The following is a 16476-nucleotide window of genomic DNA, read 5'->3' on the forward strand; positions in this document are numbered from 1 at the left end:
CTCAACTAATCCCCAAGACCCATTAAATACTCTATAAACCTAATGTTTTAAAGTAAATCACAAATATAGTAGATATCCCCAAGATTCGAACCCAAGAAATCAATGAAAGAAGCAAACATTCTTAACCGCCAAACCAATCCTCAGAGTTACTTTAATGTTATTTGGTTGTTCTTTTTTCATTTGTGTTTCCATAACAAGGGCAGAGAAATCAACATTTCCCAAGTTAGATTATGGCTACATCCTAGGGAGTTTAGTCTACAGATTATCTAACGTTGATGTAATATTTCACCAACCTCCATATTTAATATTGTTTAAATCTAACTTATATCCTTGACTTGGTTTAATGGGTATATGTCAGGCTCATTGTCCCACTATTTTTACATACAAAAAACGCTTTTCTTTTTAGGCATACACATTACATGGGCATGGTATAGTAATTTGAAGAGGTGGGCCATGTCGCTTTGAGAAATTGGGCCCAGCCTAAAGATGATAAGCCCAGTATATACATATATAAGTAAATTTGAGATTATAGATCTTGACTCAGGTTCGGGTTAGGGCTGAAAATCGAGCTGAGCCACTCGCAAACAGCTCAAGTTTGGCTTGGTTTTGGCTCGAATTCAACTTGGCATTGGTTGAGTAACTCGAATAATCCTACAAGTTGAATTCGATCATTGTACAAAAAGTTCGAAAAGCTAGATTAAAACTTGATTAAACTCGACTAAAACTCGATTAATCGAGCTCAAATTCAACTTTTATGTACCGAATTCGAGTTCAAATTCGATTCATCAGGTTTGAACTCGATACCGTAGTAACCGAGTTGAGTTCAAGTACCCATACATTCGACTCGATTTCACCTCTAGTTCAAGTTGACAGGCACAATACAAAAGCAAACCCAGATGAAAAAAAAAAAAAACTTGACAATAACCCAATCCGTGTTCGAATTCGGATATTTTACCCCACTAAATGGAATTCGGATTGATATCCACTAATCTGTTTATTTTATCAACATCTAAAAAAAATAATTATTGATTTAATTTCAATATTATATCATAACAGATGATTTAATTTTAGCTTAAGACATGCTTACACGAATTGCTTATTCAAAACAAAGATACTCAAACATTTAAATACAATAATACCATGTGCAAATCAAGATGAGTTTAGTTGGTAAGATTAATAACATATTTTAATCCAATCCCGTTCACGCGTTCATAGATTACTAGTTTTAAATAAATTCCATTTTTTTTATTTTTTTTAATTTTATCATATCAGAAATCCCTTTTCGAACCCAACGATTTTCTAACTTCTAATTTGCATAATCCTACTTTGTCTTTCCCTCAAAATTATTTTTAAATAATAATAATAATAACCTTATACACACACACACACACACACACACACACACACACACACACACACACACACACACTCTCTTAAACCCAGTCCAAACTACAATTCCAGGTAAAAACAAACTGTAAGTAATAAATATTGACTTTCCACAGGTTAGAAAAAAAATACATAATGGTGACATGGAATTAATCTTCGATTCTTACCATAATCCAAATGTATTAACCTTAAAAAGGAGAATGCAATGATAAGATGAACTGAAAAAAGGACCTGTTCCAAGTAGTTGTACTTGTAATAACTAACACCCTAACATCTCTCGCACAATCTTAGGCTGAGTTTACTTAGATCCTGGTCTTCACATTTTCATGAGTGACCTTCACGTTGTTTCTTTCTTCCTCTTTAATTACGGATCACCACATGACTTTTTCTCTGCTTTTCCCTTGCACATTTTCTCCAACTAAAAACTAAAAACTACTTCTATCTACATTCATTCATTTTTGCTTTTGAGATTTTCAACATTATAAGTCTGCAACAACCCACCACTCACGCCCCCAAAAAGAAGGAAAAAAAAAAAAGCTAGTAGACAAAACAGCCATTTTCTGTTTTGTCTTTTTGCTCTTTTGTTATTGTGGGTCTTTGTGTCTTTGGTTCTTATTTGTTGGTTTTTCTTGGACAAAGACAATTCTTGCCTTTTTTTCAAGTCATTTCGACCAATTCTTCTTTCATTATTAGTACTGGTTTTTGCTTGCCTTGTTTTTGGGTTCAGCGTTGATGAGTTATTAATGTCTTTGGCTGTTAGAGCTGTGTCAAGTTCCAGGGATATGGGGTTTGATGAGAACACAGAGCGAGGAGAGAAAAGTGATGTTGCTTTGGAGGGTAAAGATGAGGCAACCGCGGAGAGGCTAGGTAAGCACATGCCTGAAACTGATGATGAAGAAGAGGTAGACACCAAAATTGAACTTGGTCCTCAGTACACTCTCAAAGAACAGCTTGAAAAGGATAAGGTCCTTTTGTCTTCTTTTTCTTTTGTTTTAATTGTTTCTATGCACAATCTCTGATATGTGTTGTTGACTTTTTGTGAATTTTACAGGATGATGAGAGCCTGAGGAAGTGGAAGGAGCAACTTCTTGGAAGTGTTAATTTTGAAAACATTGGAGGTATTAATCTTCTCCGTTTTAGTTTTATGATCTTGTTAGAATTGGGTTTTGAGGATATAACATTTTCTTTTATGATTCCTTTATTTTCATTTTGGTGTTGATTGTCAATGACAAACAATGTGTATTTCTGAGGTTCGCTAAAGGTTTGAAATTTTGACGCTTTCCTGATCCTACATTTAAATGTTGTATTTTCATTACTCCCGTTGATGTGTAATTTATATCCAAATAGAATTGATGGTCATTCTTCGTTCCTGTTACAACGAAATGAGAATCCTAAGTATTCTGAAAAAGTTTTGATGTTTTTATTTTTGTTCTTCCATTGTCAACTTTCGTATCAAAAGGACAAAGAACATCTTAAATTTCACTCTCTGGCATTAAGTTGGTTACAAAAGCATGTATAACATTGTTCTTCTCTGATGGCTTAAGATTTCTGGTTTGAGGAGTGGTTTTATGTCCAAAAAACACAAGTGAGTCAAGTGTGGTGTTGAATTAGACTGCTCTCCTTTTAATTGTTTGTTGAAGAAGTTGCAGAATTTTGGGTACTAAAAACTGTTCGCTGCATACTGGTCATTGGAAATAGCTGCCCTTTCTGCCATTTTGAGTAATTGAGAATTGTCAATTTTAGCAACATGTTCAAATTCTAATTCCGTTAGCAGACCCCAAATTTTGATTCTCCAAGAGCAATTCTGTTTTTCACCTTTCTTGTAAACCCAACACTAAACTTCCAGTCCCTGCTTGTAATTCTAGTTAACAATTTAAAGCTGAATAGTCTGTGACAGAGGGTTTTTTGCCTACTTAAAAACGTGCCATCAGTAAGATAACATAATCTTTAGATGAAAGTGTGCTCATCAATTCAAGAGAATATAGTTGACCGCTTATCTTGTGTTTAGCAACCAATCTCGTCTCTGTAGTTATATGTGTTTCGAATACCATTTCCATCATTACACCCCCATCTTACTGAAGTAGTTCCTGTTTAATGAGATATTTCATATCCATCATAGTAAAACTTATCCAATTGCTTTCTTCTGACAAGTTGCATCTTTCTCTTCCATCTGCTTACAGTAAATCTGGTTTTATTTTTCTTTCAATGCAGAAACTCTTGAACCTGAAGTGAAGATCCTTAGTCTGACAATTCTCTCACCCGGAAGATCTGACATTGTTCTCACTATTCCAGAGGGTGGAAAACCCAAGGGGTCATGGTTTACATTGAAAGAAGGTACTCATTACAGCTTCAAAATAACATTTGAAGTCAATAATAACATTGTATCTGGCCTTAAGTACACCAACACTGTTTGGAAAACTGGTATCAAAGGTAAGCCATCTACGCTCTTACATTGTACTAAAATTTTGAATTTCAACCACTAAATGTTTATCTCACAACTAGTATTCATCAGTTGAAAGTGCTAAAGAGATGCTTGGAACCTTTAGTCCTCAGCCAGAACCTTACACTCATGTGATGCCAGAAGACACAACCCCTTCTGGCATGTTCGCAAGAGGATCATATACTGCAAGAACAAAGGTCAGTTTAATTGCCTGCCTTTGTTAAAGTGGTATTCTTTTGAATTATATTAGCTTTAGATTTATTGTTTGGATCAAAATCTCCTTTAGGTATCCACTGGCATGCCATTATGCCTAGAACTTTTCCGTTTAGTGGTTTTAACTTTATAGATTAATGTATAGAGTTTACTGCAACTTGCTTGATTAATTTTAATCAGCTGACCCCAAAATATGATCACTGTAGTTGTTTAGAAAAGTAAAAGAAAGTCTGTCTTGTTGACGTAACTTTTGCTTGTCATGCCATATTATTAATTTATTCAATTCAACCAAGGCACCAACTCTGGGGTGAATCATCAGAGTTGTTGAGATCCCCTTGAGGATATTAATCATCTACCTTACCAATTCATACCACATCACGGGCCAAAATCTGATTCAAATTTGAACTCTCAGGTGCTTCTTTTCTTTTTAACTACACAATACTTTTAATAATTCTTGGTTGGTTATTAGTCCTATCAGAATACCACATTTTCTAAATATATGTTCCATTATCTGGAATCTGTTATTTCATATGATCAATTCAATTGCGGGGGCTATCTAGTCATTGCCTGATGTAGACTTCAATTTGCTAGCTTTTTGACTTTTGGCTGTGAAATCGGTTTATCTGTATGGCACATGCAGTAGGCGTTTTTAATAAGAAAACAACATAGTAAATAAATACAAAGAGAAAAGGGAGACAAACGTCAAAGAACTACTACTATTGTCCACGATGAATCTCTATTTAATATGGAAGCTTTAGGCATTCCTGACCCGACGATGAATTTGTTTCTTCAACTCCTCCCTGTCTCAACTACGTTTTCATCCTCGTTCAGTTGATGTTCTTAGACCATTATTGGTTGAAGACTTTCCGCTTCCAATGTTACCTTAATCAAATCATATCTTGCCTGTGGCATATCTCCCTGGGTTTTTGTTTTAACTGTCATATCTTCATTCTTTAGTAGATTGTAAACTATTGGTATATTAGGACTGGTAAGATTTTAGAAAGCAGCACAGCCTTGCCGGTAATGAGTTTTATTTTCAAGTAACTGCACCTTTGTTCTTTGAATTTTTTAGCTGATAATGCTAAAATTTCTTTTTAATTTAAACTCTTGAATGGCTGGATAATATACATGAAAACATTTTTCTCAACATGATTTGGAGTATTGAAATGGTAAAACAAAGCAAGACAAATCAAATTGACAGTAACCTCTCATCTTCCCGCCTCTTGGTTGACATTGATTCTCCATGTAATTATATTACCTTTAAGCATGTTTAGTTAAAATCTTGATTACCTTTAACATTGACCAGCATGTACTGGGACACTTAAAGAACTTGACATGTGTAATCAATTTGTTAATAAACTTGATTTACTTAATTGATATATGATTTGATTAATTTAAAAAAAAAAAGGTTCATTTGATATTTGATATTGCCATACCACCTTCCCTCTCTTACAAAGACAAATTTGAAATCTCAACCTCTTTTTAAGTCAATGTTCATTAAGTTAAATATATATTATGATTAAGATTATATAATCTTTAGCTTAATTTGACCGCACCAACTTCACGTGCATCTTTCTTCAATTTTGTAATGTTTAAGGTAAAGTAACCAAATTACTCCATTCATGTCATTTTAATCCAAAATTAAATTTAATTAATTAATTTTCAGTGGATTGAATTGGATGCATATANCCCATTTGATATTTGATATTGCCATACCACCTTCCCTCTCTTACAAAGACAAATTTGAAATCTCAACCTCTTTTTAAGTCAATGTTCATTAAGTTAAATATATATTATGATTAAGATTATATAATCTTCAGCTTAATTTGACCGCACATCCCAACGAACTTCACGTGCATCTTTCTTCAATTTTGTAATGTTTAAGGTAAAGTAACCAAATTACTCCATTCATGTCATTTTAATCCAAAATTAAATTTAATTAATTAATTTTCAGTGGATTGAATTGGATGCATATGGTATAAAAAGCAGACATTTGAATTTTCAGTCGGTAAAAATCTTTTATTAAACCAGGATTTAATATTTATTAGATTTTTGCTTTCATCATATCATTTTCACCTTATTGTTACATTAAAGTTTCATTTCATTCAGTTCAATTTAACTTAAAAGTTTGTTGATTTTCTTGAAATTCGTGTTAGTAATTAGTGTAAGTCAACCAAAGTATAGTCTTTCAATGCCCAAATCAGCAAATCAAATTTATCTGATTATTTTATAAATATTTTTATCTAGTGAAGGTTTGACATTTAGTGTCGGCGAGAGTAGGACAGGACCAAACGATGTCGTTTCCATAGTACAGTAAGCCGTGTTTGCTAACATAAACTTCCCTTGCGTAGTTTTAGGTGGATGGTGCGCACGTTTGGCGTGGAATCAATAACCATCGCTCGAGAGCAACAGTTGGCATTGGCTTTTAGTGGTGACAAACAACCCGACAGCGGATGCTGGTTGGCCCAAATCTCGTGGTGGGCCCCTCTCGAAAACAAATTCTCGGCTCATGACATTTTTACTAACTTCTACTCGTGATATACATCACATTATTTGTTTTTTCGGTTAATTCTTAATTTTGCATTTACGATCTATAAATTAAAAGAGTGTTTATGGATCAGATTTATAGATTACATGTCATTCTAATATCTAATACAAATTCTGTAGAGCAGAAACGATAAGGTGCATGTTAGCAAGTGAACACTGTAGAAGTTATCATGATATGATGAATAATTGAAGATAAAAAAAAGAGTAGAAGGTAAGACTTATAAAAAAAAATAATTAGTTGAAGAGTGATTAAGAAAGGCGACCAATACCAATCCATCCTCTTTTCTTCTAAGTAATTCAATTAAACAAGTAACCTCCCGAGTTTGGAAACACATTTTCTAAAATATTTTTTAAAAACAAAAAATACTATCACCTACTATTTTAAACCTTTATTTCACTTCACCAGCTGGTACCATCACAACTTCATTTTTCTTTACTGCTAAATCCATCTTTATATACTCTCTTAAACATTTCAGTTTCTGCCGAAGCATATCATCACCATTTCTTTGTTTCTCCTCTCTCTCAATTCCTCTTGGTCAGGTCAGTGTCTGTCAAACTCTGCTCTCATTGTACTTCTTTTTTGCTATGCTTTTCTTCTTCTTTTTTTTTAAACTATTTTTAGTGTTATTTAATAATGTGTGTCTCTTTACTCTTTAGCTGATCTAGATCTGTTTCTTTTGTCATTCTCGATGTACATACATTGTGTGGTCGTTGACTGCTCTTGATCTTTGAGAGATTTTTTTACTTGGGTTTACTCAGAAATTTTGTAATGCGAATTCAAAATGGGATTTTGATCTGAGTTTTGCTGTAAAGTTTTGATCTTTTGGAGATTTCTGAGGTTGGGTTCACTTCTTGAAAGGGTTCTTAAATTGAAACCGAATCTCGCTTCTGCTTTGCATGTCTTATGTGTCAATGCTTGCATAATTTCCACATGTCTGTTTCATTTGTTGGTGCATCTCTTTCTCTTTGAATTAGTTGCTCAAGATCTGACTTTGTGTCCCAGTCAGGCTCATTGAGTTGTGTTTTGCTACACTTTTATACACCTTAGTTATGGGTTATAGCCAGTGCGGTGGGTAGCGAGAACAGTCGATTCTTTTTTTTTTTTTTTTCTAATAATTTTTTCTGGACTTTGAGGCTTTGATTTAGGGGTGAAATTGACAGAACTTTGACGCGCATTGTGGTTTGATTGAATTTGCCCGCATCATGTTTCTTTTATAAGATGAGATCTATTTACTCGCTGTTTTTGTTCTTGCAGGAATCAGGGAGTCTGGTCACCTTAAAAGGCAACATAAAAAGTCACGGAAAAAATGAGACTTTCCATGGTTTTCGTGATTGCTGCGCTATTGTTTTTGTGCTCTTCAGCAAATGCTCAGAAAGCAGCTAGTCCTCCCTCACTAGCCCCAACTCCAGCGCCAGCGCCAGCCCCTGATCATGTGAACCTGACTGATTTACTCACTGTGGCTGGTCCATTCCACACCTTCCTTAATTATCTTGAATCCACTAAAGTCTTGGATACCTTCCAAAACCAAGCTAACAATACTGAAGAAGGCATTACCATATTTGTGCCCAAAGATGATGCCTTTAAGTCACTTAAGAACCCTTCTTTATCCAAACTCACTCAAGACCAGCTTAAGCAACTTTGCCTATTCCATGCCTTGCCACATTTCTACTCTCTGGCTGAGTTCAAGAATCTTAGCCAAGGAGGTCCTGTTAACACATATGCTGGTTCTGGGGGTTACTCCTTGAATTTCACTGATGATTCTGGGACCGTGCACATTGATTCAGGATGGACTAGAACTAAAGTTAGTAGCAGTGTGCATTCAACTGATCCTGTTGCCGTGTATCAAGTTGATAAGGTCCTTCTTCCAGAGGCAATCTTTGGTACCGACATTCCTCCGATGCCAGCTCCTGCTCCTGCTCCTGTTGTTGCACCGCCTGCCGATACTCCATCTGATACAAGTGACAACGGTACTTCTCCAAAATCTTCACCAGCAAATTCTTCTGGTGTGGTCATCAACTGGGGTATTTGGAGTCAGTTGGTTTTGGCAGTGTCTGGTGGGTTGGTATTGTTCTTGTAAGAGATGATTCGATTCAGTCTTTAATTTATGTTACAAGGATATATCCGGATTTGTTTCATTTGCTTTGATTTTTAAACAAATTTTTTATTAAATATGCTATTGGGATCATGTATCAGAATATGATTTCTTGTGTCATTATTCAAAATATATGCCTTCAATTTTATCTCTATGATTCATATTTCTTATAAGATGTGAAGTTTAGCAATTTTCTGTAGTTATCTAAAACAATAGCCCCATAACTCTTTCAATTATATATAATCTTACATAGAGGGCAACAAAATTGTCAGCATGTCAGGAGAGAAGGAGGAAGTATATAAGAAACATGTAATATATTTTCTAGAAAACAAAGGAGGACGGTATAGCGACTTCAACAGAGCCTACACTGAGATGATGCGTAATTGCCAATAAAAGAAGTCAATTTTTATGTACTAGCTCTTCTTCTCCGGCGCTTTTTGTTTCATTTACTAACAAAAATAGACGATGCTTCATCAAGACTCATCATAACACCTCCCCGATGAACAAGGGAGAGACAATGAGCAATGACTCGAAAAGATGTGTTTAACTTCCCATAAACTTAAAAATACAAATACTAAAAGGGCTCTCCATCATAAACAAACTTAGTGCTTGCTGTGTTGTTTTGAGTTCATCATAAAAAAATGTTTTAAGTTAGAAGCATTTGGGGGTTTCTCGAATCATCGAGAGTATGAAGATGAAGTAGTGATAGCATGGACCAAATGCACCAACAAATGTTTTCACGAGTAGTGCAATCTGTCACCAACCGAATTTAAAGATTACTAGATAAGGAGGATTGCAATTACTGTCATCTTGTAAAAAGCAAACCCCCATTTGTTTTTGTCGTCTCTTGCGTGATGAAGACATTTATGTATCAGACTATTGAAAATTATGGTTTTATTATACATGCTAGCTAACTTGGTTACCTCATTAAGCAAGGTTTATTTAATGAGCTATGAGTAGTAGTTGCTTTATTATTACTTTATTGCTGCTTTTGGCCATCATTAAAAATTGTATACTATTGATAAACAATTAGACACACCGGCCTATTAGCTCAGTTGGTTAGAGCGTCGTGCTAATAACGCGAAGGTCGCAGGTTCGAGACCTGCATGGGCCAAATTTTTTTACTGTTCAACCAGAAATGGACTTATCATTCAAAACTTTTATTGGCCCAAGCAGAAATTTAATAAAAATGGGCCAGAATTAAACGTAATGTATTTGGGTGGGGGCAATTGGAATGTAGGAAGCATGATAATTTAGTCACAATTGGGCTTGTCTAAGGAGAATAGTTTTATTTGCCACGTCTCCGTTCCCACGCTCAATTTCTTGGTATGCTTGGGCTAAAACTTGGTATGAATATTAAATACTGCTCTTGAAGATTTATGCATTTAGGATCTTACTAACATGACTAACTCCGTGCCTGTAACCAAAGCTAAAACAACCTTTTTAAGGATTAATTAATGATATTATAAAAGTTCAAAGTATCCACATTAATGCTACCTCAACTCAAATATGTTCAAATTTAATTTAATTTATAATATACTTAACATAAATCAAACTAAATAATATGTTGACATTTTGAAGCGCTGCAGGCACCCTACTAAACACAACCACCACAACCGCACACCGCCGCCCACCCTTGCCGGCTTTCTTTTCCACCATGACTTATTAAACCATTACAGACGTCAATAACACAATTTTATTGATTATTTATCAGTCCGCCCAAGTTTTAGAGATTCATTTCAATAATAATTTCATTGAACCGCGTATATATTTGGTCAAAAAGGTTGATATTTAATATATTATTAAATAAAATATGTATCTTAATGACAAGTATCTAATAAATTTATGTAAAAAAAGAAAGAAATTAAATGATAAATCATATGATTAAGAAACAAATTAATTGAAGAGTGGGATATTATTTATAATAAATATCAATAATAAAAATGGGACAAAATAAAAGGAAAGGAACAAACACAGAGGCAGATGCTTGGTATTCGTATGGTCGTTTGTGCTTTGTTTTATTTTGATTTGGTTCTTCTGCTCCCTCCCTCTCTATTTCATTTCCTGCGTCTTCGCGGGTCCTTTTGACCACCACGCTTTTCTCTCCTTCTCATTCATTTTCACCATCAAAACCATTTCATTTCTCTCCCTTTCTCTGTCAAAACAACTCACACAATACTTGTGATCATATAAACGACTACATTTTTTTATCTTCTTAATTACCTTGAGTTTTTTATTCTTAAAGGTTCGTGTTTTCTTTGTTTCTTTATCAACATATTCACGTTCTTAAACGGGTTTCATTTCTTCTATGCTTCTTCATTTTCTTGTATGTTTCTTTGTATGAAAAGTTTTGATCTTTGATGCATGCATTGCTTTCATCTTTATTTACGCATTTATACATCATTTGTTAGCTAATATGTATATGTAAAAGTGTATATATAGTTGGAAATCAGTTTTCTTATAGGTGGAGAAAAATTTAACCAAAAAACAAGGCCAAAATGTCTAGTTTTGTGGGTGTTATTGTGTCTGATCCATGGCTTCAAAGTCAGTTCACCCAAGTCGAGCTACGCACCCTCAAATCCAAGGTAATTATATTTTTCTTTTTTCTTTTTTAATGTGATTATTCACTGAGATGAGTTTGTGATAGAATCAAACCATTTGAATGATATATGAACTGGGTGGGGTTGTATTGCTTTTTTCTTTCTTCTTTTTTTACAGTTTATTTCGATAAGGACTCAGTCGGGTCGTGTCAAGGTGGAAGATTTGCCGCCTGTTTTTGCAAAGTTAAAGGCTTTCTCTGAAATGAGTAATGAGGATGAGATTAAGTCCATCTTGGGAGAGTCCTGTAGGGACATGACTGAAGAAATCGACTTTGAATCCTACCTTCGGGTGATTCCTTTATCTTTTCGATTAGGATTATTCTTGCTTATTGTTCCATTTTCTTGTACTTTTGTTAACTATAATTTCTTTATCAGCTTTTGTCAATTATAGTTTCATGATGCTTGAATATGAAAATTTATTTGTGGATATTGTGGAATAGTTGGCATTGCTTTTAATGAATGTGTTCCGGTTTTTCTATTTTTTGGATGATGGGTGATATGGCATGTAAATTAAGCTTTCAAAACTTACTTACATAATTTCAATTAGTGCTACTATGTGTTCGTATATCAAGATGGCATTTCTCATTCTTTGTTAGATGGGTTATAATTATGATGAAATGAAAAAGGATCAGCAATGTGTGGGACTTTTATAATTGGCAGGCATTTTTAAATTTGCAAGCCCGAGCAATGGAGAAATCAGGTGGTTCAAGTAGTAGTTCTTCATTTCTAAAAGCAACCACAACCACTGTTCACCATGCTATTAATGAATCTGAGAAGGCTTCTTATGTTGCCCACATCAACAGCTACCTGGCTGAGGATCCATTCTTGAAAAAATATCTTCCAATAGATCCAGCTACGAATGAATTATTTGAAGTTGCTAAAGATGGAGTTTTACTTTGGTAGATGCACCTTACTTGCCTGACTATTTTTTCACCCATAGGCGTTAGTGCATGTTTCAGCATTTACTGATGGTTTGTATTTTTCGCTTGCAGTAAGCTTATCAATGTAGCTGTTCCTGGGACCATAGATGAACGAGCCATTAACACAAAACGTGTCCTAAACCCATGGGAGAAGAATGAGAACCATACCCTTGGCCTCAATTCTGCAAAAGCTATTGGCTGCACGGTGGTTAATATAGGCACACAGGACCTGGCTGAAGCAAGAGTAAGTTGAGCGAGTACCAGTTACTAATGGGAATTTGCTTTTATAGTCACTTTGGTTTGAACTTTACCCGAGATCCTGACTTATTCTTCAATTTTTTTACTTTTGGTAGCCCCATCTACTACTTGGATTGATTTCTCAAATAATCAAGGTATTCAACTTGAATTTCTTGTTTTGAAAGTATCCATATAAATAAATAGTGATGGAATTTTATTTCAATTGTAAGACCTAAATTTGAGTTCTCAATGACTCGCATAATTTTGAACTGTTGGTTTTTTCGTATCTTCGTATGATGCCGACATCAGATTCAACTATTAGCTGATCTCAATCTAAAGAAAACTCCTCAACTTGTGGAATTGGTGGATGACAGCCAGGTAATGATGTGTTGATCAATTTTACGGCTTCTGGTGTTATGTATTCTAAATAAGTTCTATTTATGCTTTCATCTTCAGAAATATTCTAAATAAGATCTAGTCATGCTTTCATTTTCAGCAATGATTAAATAATAGTTTTGGTTATGATATTATAAACTTTTGCAGGATGTGGAGGAGCTTATTGGTTTATCGCCTGAAAAGGTTTTGTTGAAATGGATGAATTTTCATCTCAAGAAAGCTGGCTACGAAAAGCAAGTTACAAACTTCTCTTCTGATTTGAAGGTAGGGAAATCATCAATTTATTTATGACAAAGCCACTTTATGTTTATGTATATTTCTTTCAGTAGTAACTTCGTTGTTGGCATGGTTTGATGATTAACCCAATTTTTTTTGGTTGAATGGATCTGCATGTGCTTTTCATTGAAGTAGAATCATTATCTTACTGCAAAACTTTTTGCATACTTGTTCCTGCTTAAATAACCTTCAGTTTTGTCCCAAAATTGGAGAATAAAGTCTGAATAAAATGTTTTTTTTTTTTTTTTGTTTTTTTTAACTTATGATGCCTCATCAATTGTCTAGAACTCTAGTAGTTTCAACTTTTGAGGATGAAAGTTTCATGAAGCACTGTGTTTGAATTAATTTTCGCCCTTTCTGCTACTAATAAATTTGCAGGATGGAGAAGCTTATGCTCACTTGTTGACTGCTCTTGCTCCAGAACACAGTAGCCCTGACACCTTTGATACAAAAGATCCTACTGTAAGGGCAACCAAAGTTCTTGAACAGGCAGAGAAATTGGATTGCAAAAGATATCTCACTCCAAAGGATATCGTTGAGGGTTCACCCAATCTTAACCTTGCATTTGTTGCACAAATATTCCAGCATAGGTAAGCTGTGATCCATATTGTTTTCATGCATTTTAAGCTTGCAGAGTTCCTAGACTTTTTGCTCTACCTCTGTGTTCTGAGGAGTGATTTTCTGTACCTTCACATAAAAAGAGATATTTATGCTGGATTTTCTGAGAACTGCTTTCTGTCTTTTGGGGAAAAATCATATCCCTGCTTTAATAACAAATTTATAGTTATCATGATCATCCAGCTTTCTGAAGATGTATCATATAGGACACAGTAATTTCTGTTTTCATGTGTGCATGTGCAAACTCTGACTTATTTTTCAACTGTGGTTTCTGCAATCTTTGTTACTAGCATGGACTTTTCTCTTGCAGGAATGGATTGTCTTTTGACAGCAAAAAGATTTCCTTTGCTGAGATGATGACAGATGATGCACAAACTTCTCGCGAAGAGAGATGTTTCCGACTGTGGATTAACAGTCTTGGTATTCCTACATATGTCAACAATGTATTTGAGGATGTCAGAAATGGGTGAGGATTTCATCTATTTCCTATAACAGTATTAAACCCAGTGAATTTTGGTTGATGTCTACCGCTTGTGCATGCAGATGGGTTCTCTTAGAAGTTCTTGACAAAGTTTCACCCGAATCAGTTAACTGGAAGCAGGCTTCTAAGCCTCCCATGAAGATGCCATTTAGAAAAGTTGAGAATTGCAACCAAGTTGTGAAAATAGGGAAGCAGCTAAAGTTCTCTCTTGTGAATGTAGCTGGGAATGATATCGTTCAAGGAAATAAAAAGTTAATACTAGGCAAGTTTTTCCATCTTTATTTCCGTTGGGGAATAAGTAAAGGTCCATGTTGTAAGTATGTAGTACGTACATATTTATTTGTCGTTCGACTTGAGACTTCAGTGTAGCATTTGAACGAACTTTTAACTCTGCCTTTTTCTTTTTCTTTTCTTTTTTTTTTTTTTTCTCAGCATTTTTATGGCAACTGATGAGGTTTACTATGCTCCAACTCCTGAAAAACTTGAGATCTCACTCCGAGGGAAAAGAGATTACCGATGCTGACATTCTAAACTGGGCAAACAATAAAGTGAAGAAGGCAGATAGAACCTCTCAAATGGAGAGCTTCAAGGTAAATATACAAACAATTACTTTATTCTGTGATTGGATTGTATGCCATGATTCATTGTTTGGTGTTTGATGTAATGTTTGCTTGTAGGATAAGAAACTTTCAACCGGGGTTTTCTTCCTTGAGCTGCTTAGCGCGGTGGAGCCAAGGGTGGTTAACTGGAGTCTTGTTACAAAAGGAGAAAATGGTATGCCATTATTTCATTATTTCTTGTATCTTTTTTAAATCAGTGCGTTGTTGAATTTGGCATGAAAATGGGAGATCTGCCAGGCTTGCACCACTTTTGGCTTCCCAACAAGCATTTGACTAGAACGGATATGCATGAATATTGTCTGTTTAGACACCATTGAGAAAGCCTCACGTTTGATGTTATTAACATTGCAGAGGAGGATAAGAAGTTAAATGCAACCTATATAATCAGTGTTGCTCGGAAGCTTGGGTGCTCTATTTTCTTGTTACCGGAGGACATTATAGAGGTATGGCTGTTAATATGTTTGGTTACTGTCACTGCACTGCAAACTAATTTACATAAAGAATTTATCAGTTTTTGGGATCTATTGAAATCATGGAACTTTACATTTAAAACTTGATGGAGATTTTTACCCTGCCTATTCCATACTCTAAATCCAAGAATTTATCATACTATTTGACGGTTTATTATAATATGAGAACACTAGTTGATGGGCAATATGAATTGATTGGTTGTTGGTTTGCCCTCCACTGGGTTGATTATCCAAAATTAAAACAATGATATTAACTAGTTCTCTCAATTGCCTCTCTACCCTCCAGTTCTATATCCGATTATATCACTTCCTATTGAGGATGACAAAAGGCTGTCACCGGATGTTCCTGGACTGGAGATAACCAATTCAACTTAGAATTTTGAATGGTTTATGCAATACTTGTTTTTAACTTCAAACCCACATGATGTGTGACATTTTGACAGGTAAACCAGAAGATGATCCTCATTTTGACTGCCAGCATCATGTACTGGAGCCTGCAACAAGGGGAGCCAGAATCACCCCCTGCTGAAGATAGTGGCATTCCTGATGGCGAGAGTGAGACAGTCCTGTCTGGTGAAGGAAACGAAGAAAACGAATCTTGATAAAGAATGAACCAAAGAAAAAGTTCTTTTAATTCTTTTTTCTTTTTCTTAAATCTTCAGTCTTATTTTCAATAGAAAAGAAATGACAGGAGATTTAACTACAGATAGCAGATATTCAGCCGCTCTTTATGCAAGCAGAGCTCATTCTTAAGTGCTTGTAAACTACAGAAAAGTCCTGTAAATTTTCCTTTTTGTAATTAGATTTTTTGCTGATAGGTTTATTGATTTGACAAAAAAAATCATTGATTATGCTGAATAATGTGATCTGGGGAGGTCGGGATGGAGAGAGTTTTTTACTTCCATCCTTAGAAACAGATTATTCGACATATACAAAACCTTTTGTTCTTGTAAAGGTGGAGTTTCTTTCTTCTGGTTAGGAATACTACCGGGTTCATCCGTGTCATTGTCAATTATCAAAGGTGACAAATAATGGTGATATGCGATTATTATGCACCATTACTTCCAACAAAGAGATGTATAACTGTATAGCTCTTAATTGACGTTAAAATCCACAAGATTCCTTTGAATTTACACTTTCGGATTCAGTATCAGATATTTAAATCTGAATTATTATGAT

The 16476-nt window shown here is 34.8% G+C and overlaps 3 protein-coding genes and 1 non-coding gene across 5 annotated transcripts; all 4 read left to right on the plus strand.

Annotated features, from left to right (window-relative positions):
- The first annotated feature begins 1988 nt into the window (after positions 1–1988).
- Positions 1989–4065, plus strand: LOC116120390 (rho GDP-dissociation inhibitor 1-like). The gene is made up of 4 exons (XM_031406342.1): positions 1989–2351; positions 2438–2504; positions 3598–3816; positions 3899–4065. The coding sequence occupies exons 1-4, from the start codon at positions 2130–2132 to the stop codon at positions 4048–4050; spliced, it is 660 nt and encodes a 219-aa protein (XP_031262202.1). The 5' UTR covers positions 1989–2129; the 3' UTR covers positions 4051–4065.
- Positions 4066–6977: 2912 nt separating this feature from the next.
- Positions 6978–8782, plus strand: LOC116120389 (fasciclin-like arabinogalactan protein 7). The gene is made up of 2 exons (XM_031406341.1): positions 6978–7126; positions 7842–8782. Exon 2 carries the CDS (start codon positions 7894–7896, stop codon positions 8662–8664), a length of 771 nt encoding a protein of 256 aa, XP_031262201.1. The 5' UTR covers positions 6978–7126; positions 7842–7893; the 3' UTR covers positions 8665–8782.
- Positions 8783–9719: 937 nt separating this feature from the next.
- Positions 9720–9793, plus strand: TRNAI-AAU. The gene has a single exon. It is a non-coding gene; the product is annotated as a tRNA-Ile (tRNA).
- A 905-nt stretch (positions 9794–10698) lies between these two features.
- On the plus strand, positions 10699–16317 carry LOC116120386 (fimbrin-5-like). Of its 2 annotated transcripts, none has more exons than XM_031406338.1 (14): positions 10699–11264; positions 11398–11568; positions 11940–12178; positions 12272–12443; positions 12553–12591; positions 12746–12814; positions 12980–13096; positions 13487–13698; positions 14037–14192; positions 14270–14520; positions 14640–14797; positions 14885–14981; positions 15179–15270; positions 15741–16317. In XM_031406338.1, the coding sequence occupies exons 1-14, from the start codon at positions 11178–11180 to the stop codon at positions 15897–15899; spliced, it is 2019 nt and encodes a 672-aa protein (XP_031262198.1). In that variant the 5' UTR covers positions 10699–11177; the 3' UTR covers positions 15900–16317. The 2 variants fall into 2 exon arrangements, with proteins under 2 accessions (XP_031262198.1, XP_031262199.1); XM_031406339.1 differs by having other exon boundaries at positions 10701–11264; positions 14270–14469.
- Positions 16318–16476: the final 159 nt, after the last annotated feature.

The sequence above is a fragment of the Pistacia vera genome, unplaced genomic scaffold, assembly GCF_008641045.1.
Source record: "Pistacia vera cultivar Batoury unplaced genomic scaffold, PisVer_v2 Contig93, whole genome shotgun sequence".
NCBI classification, from domain to species: Eukaryota; Viridiplantae; Streptophyta; class Magnoliopsida; order Sapindales; family Anacardiaceae; genus Pistacia; species Pistacia vera.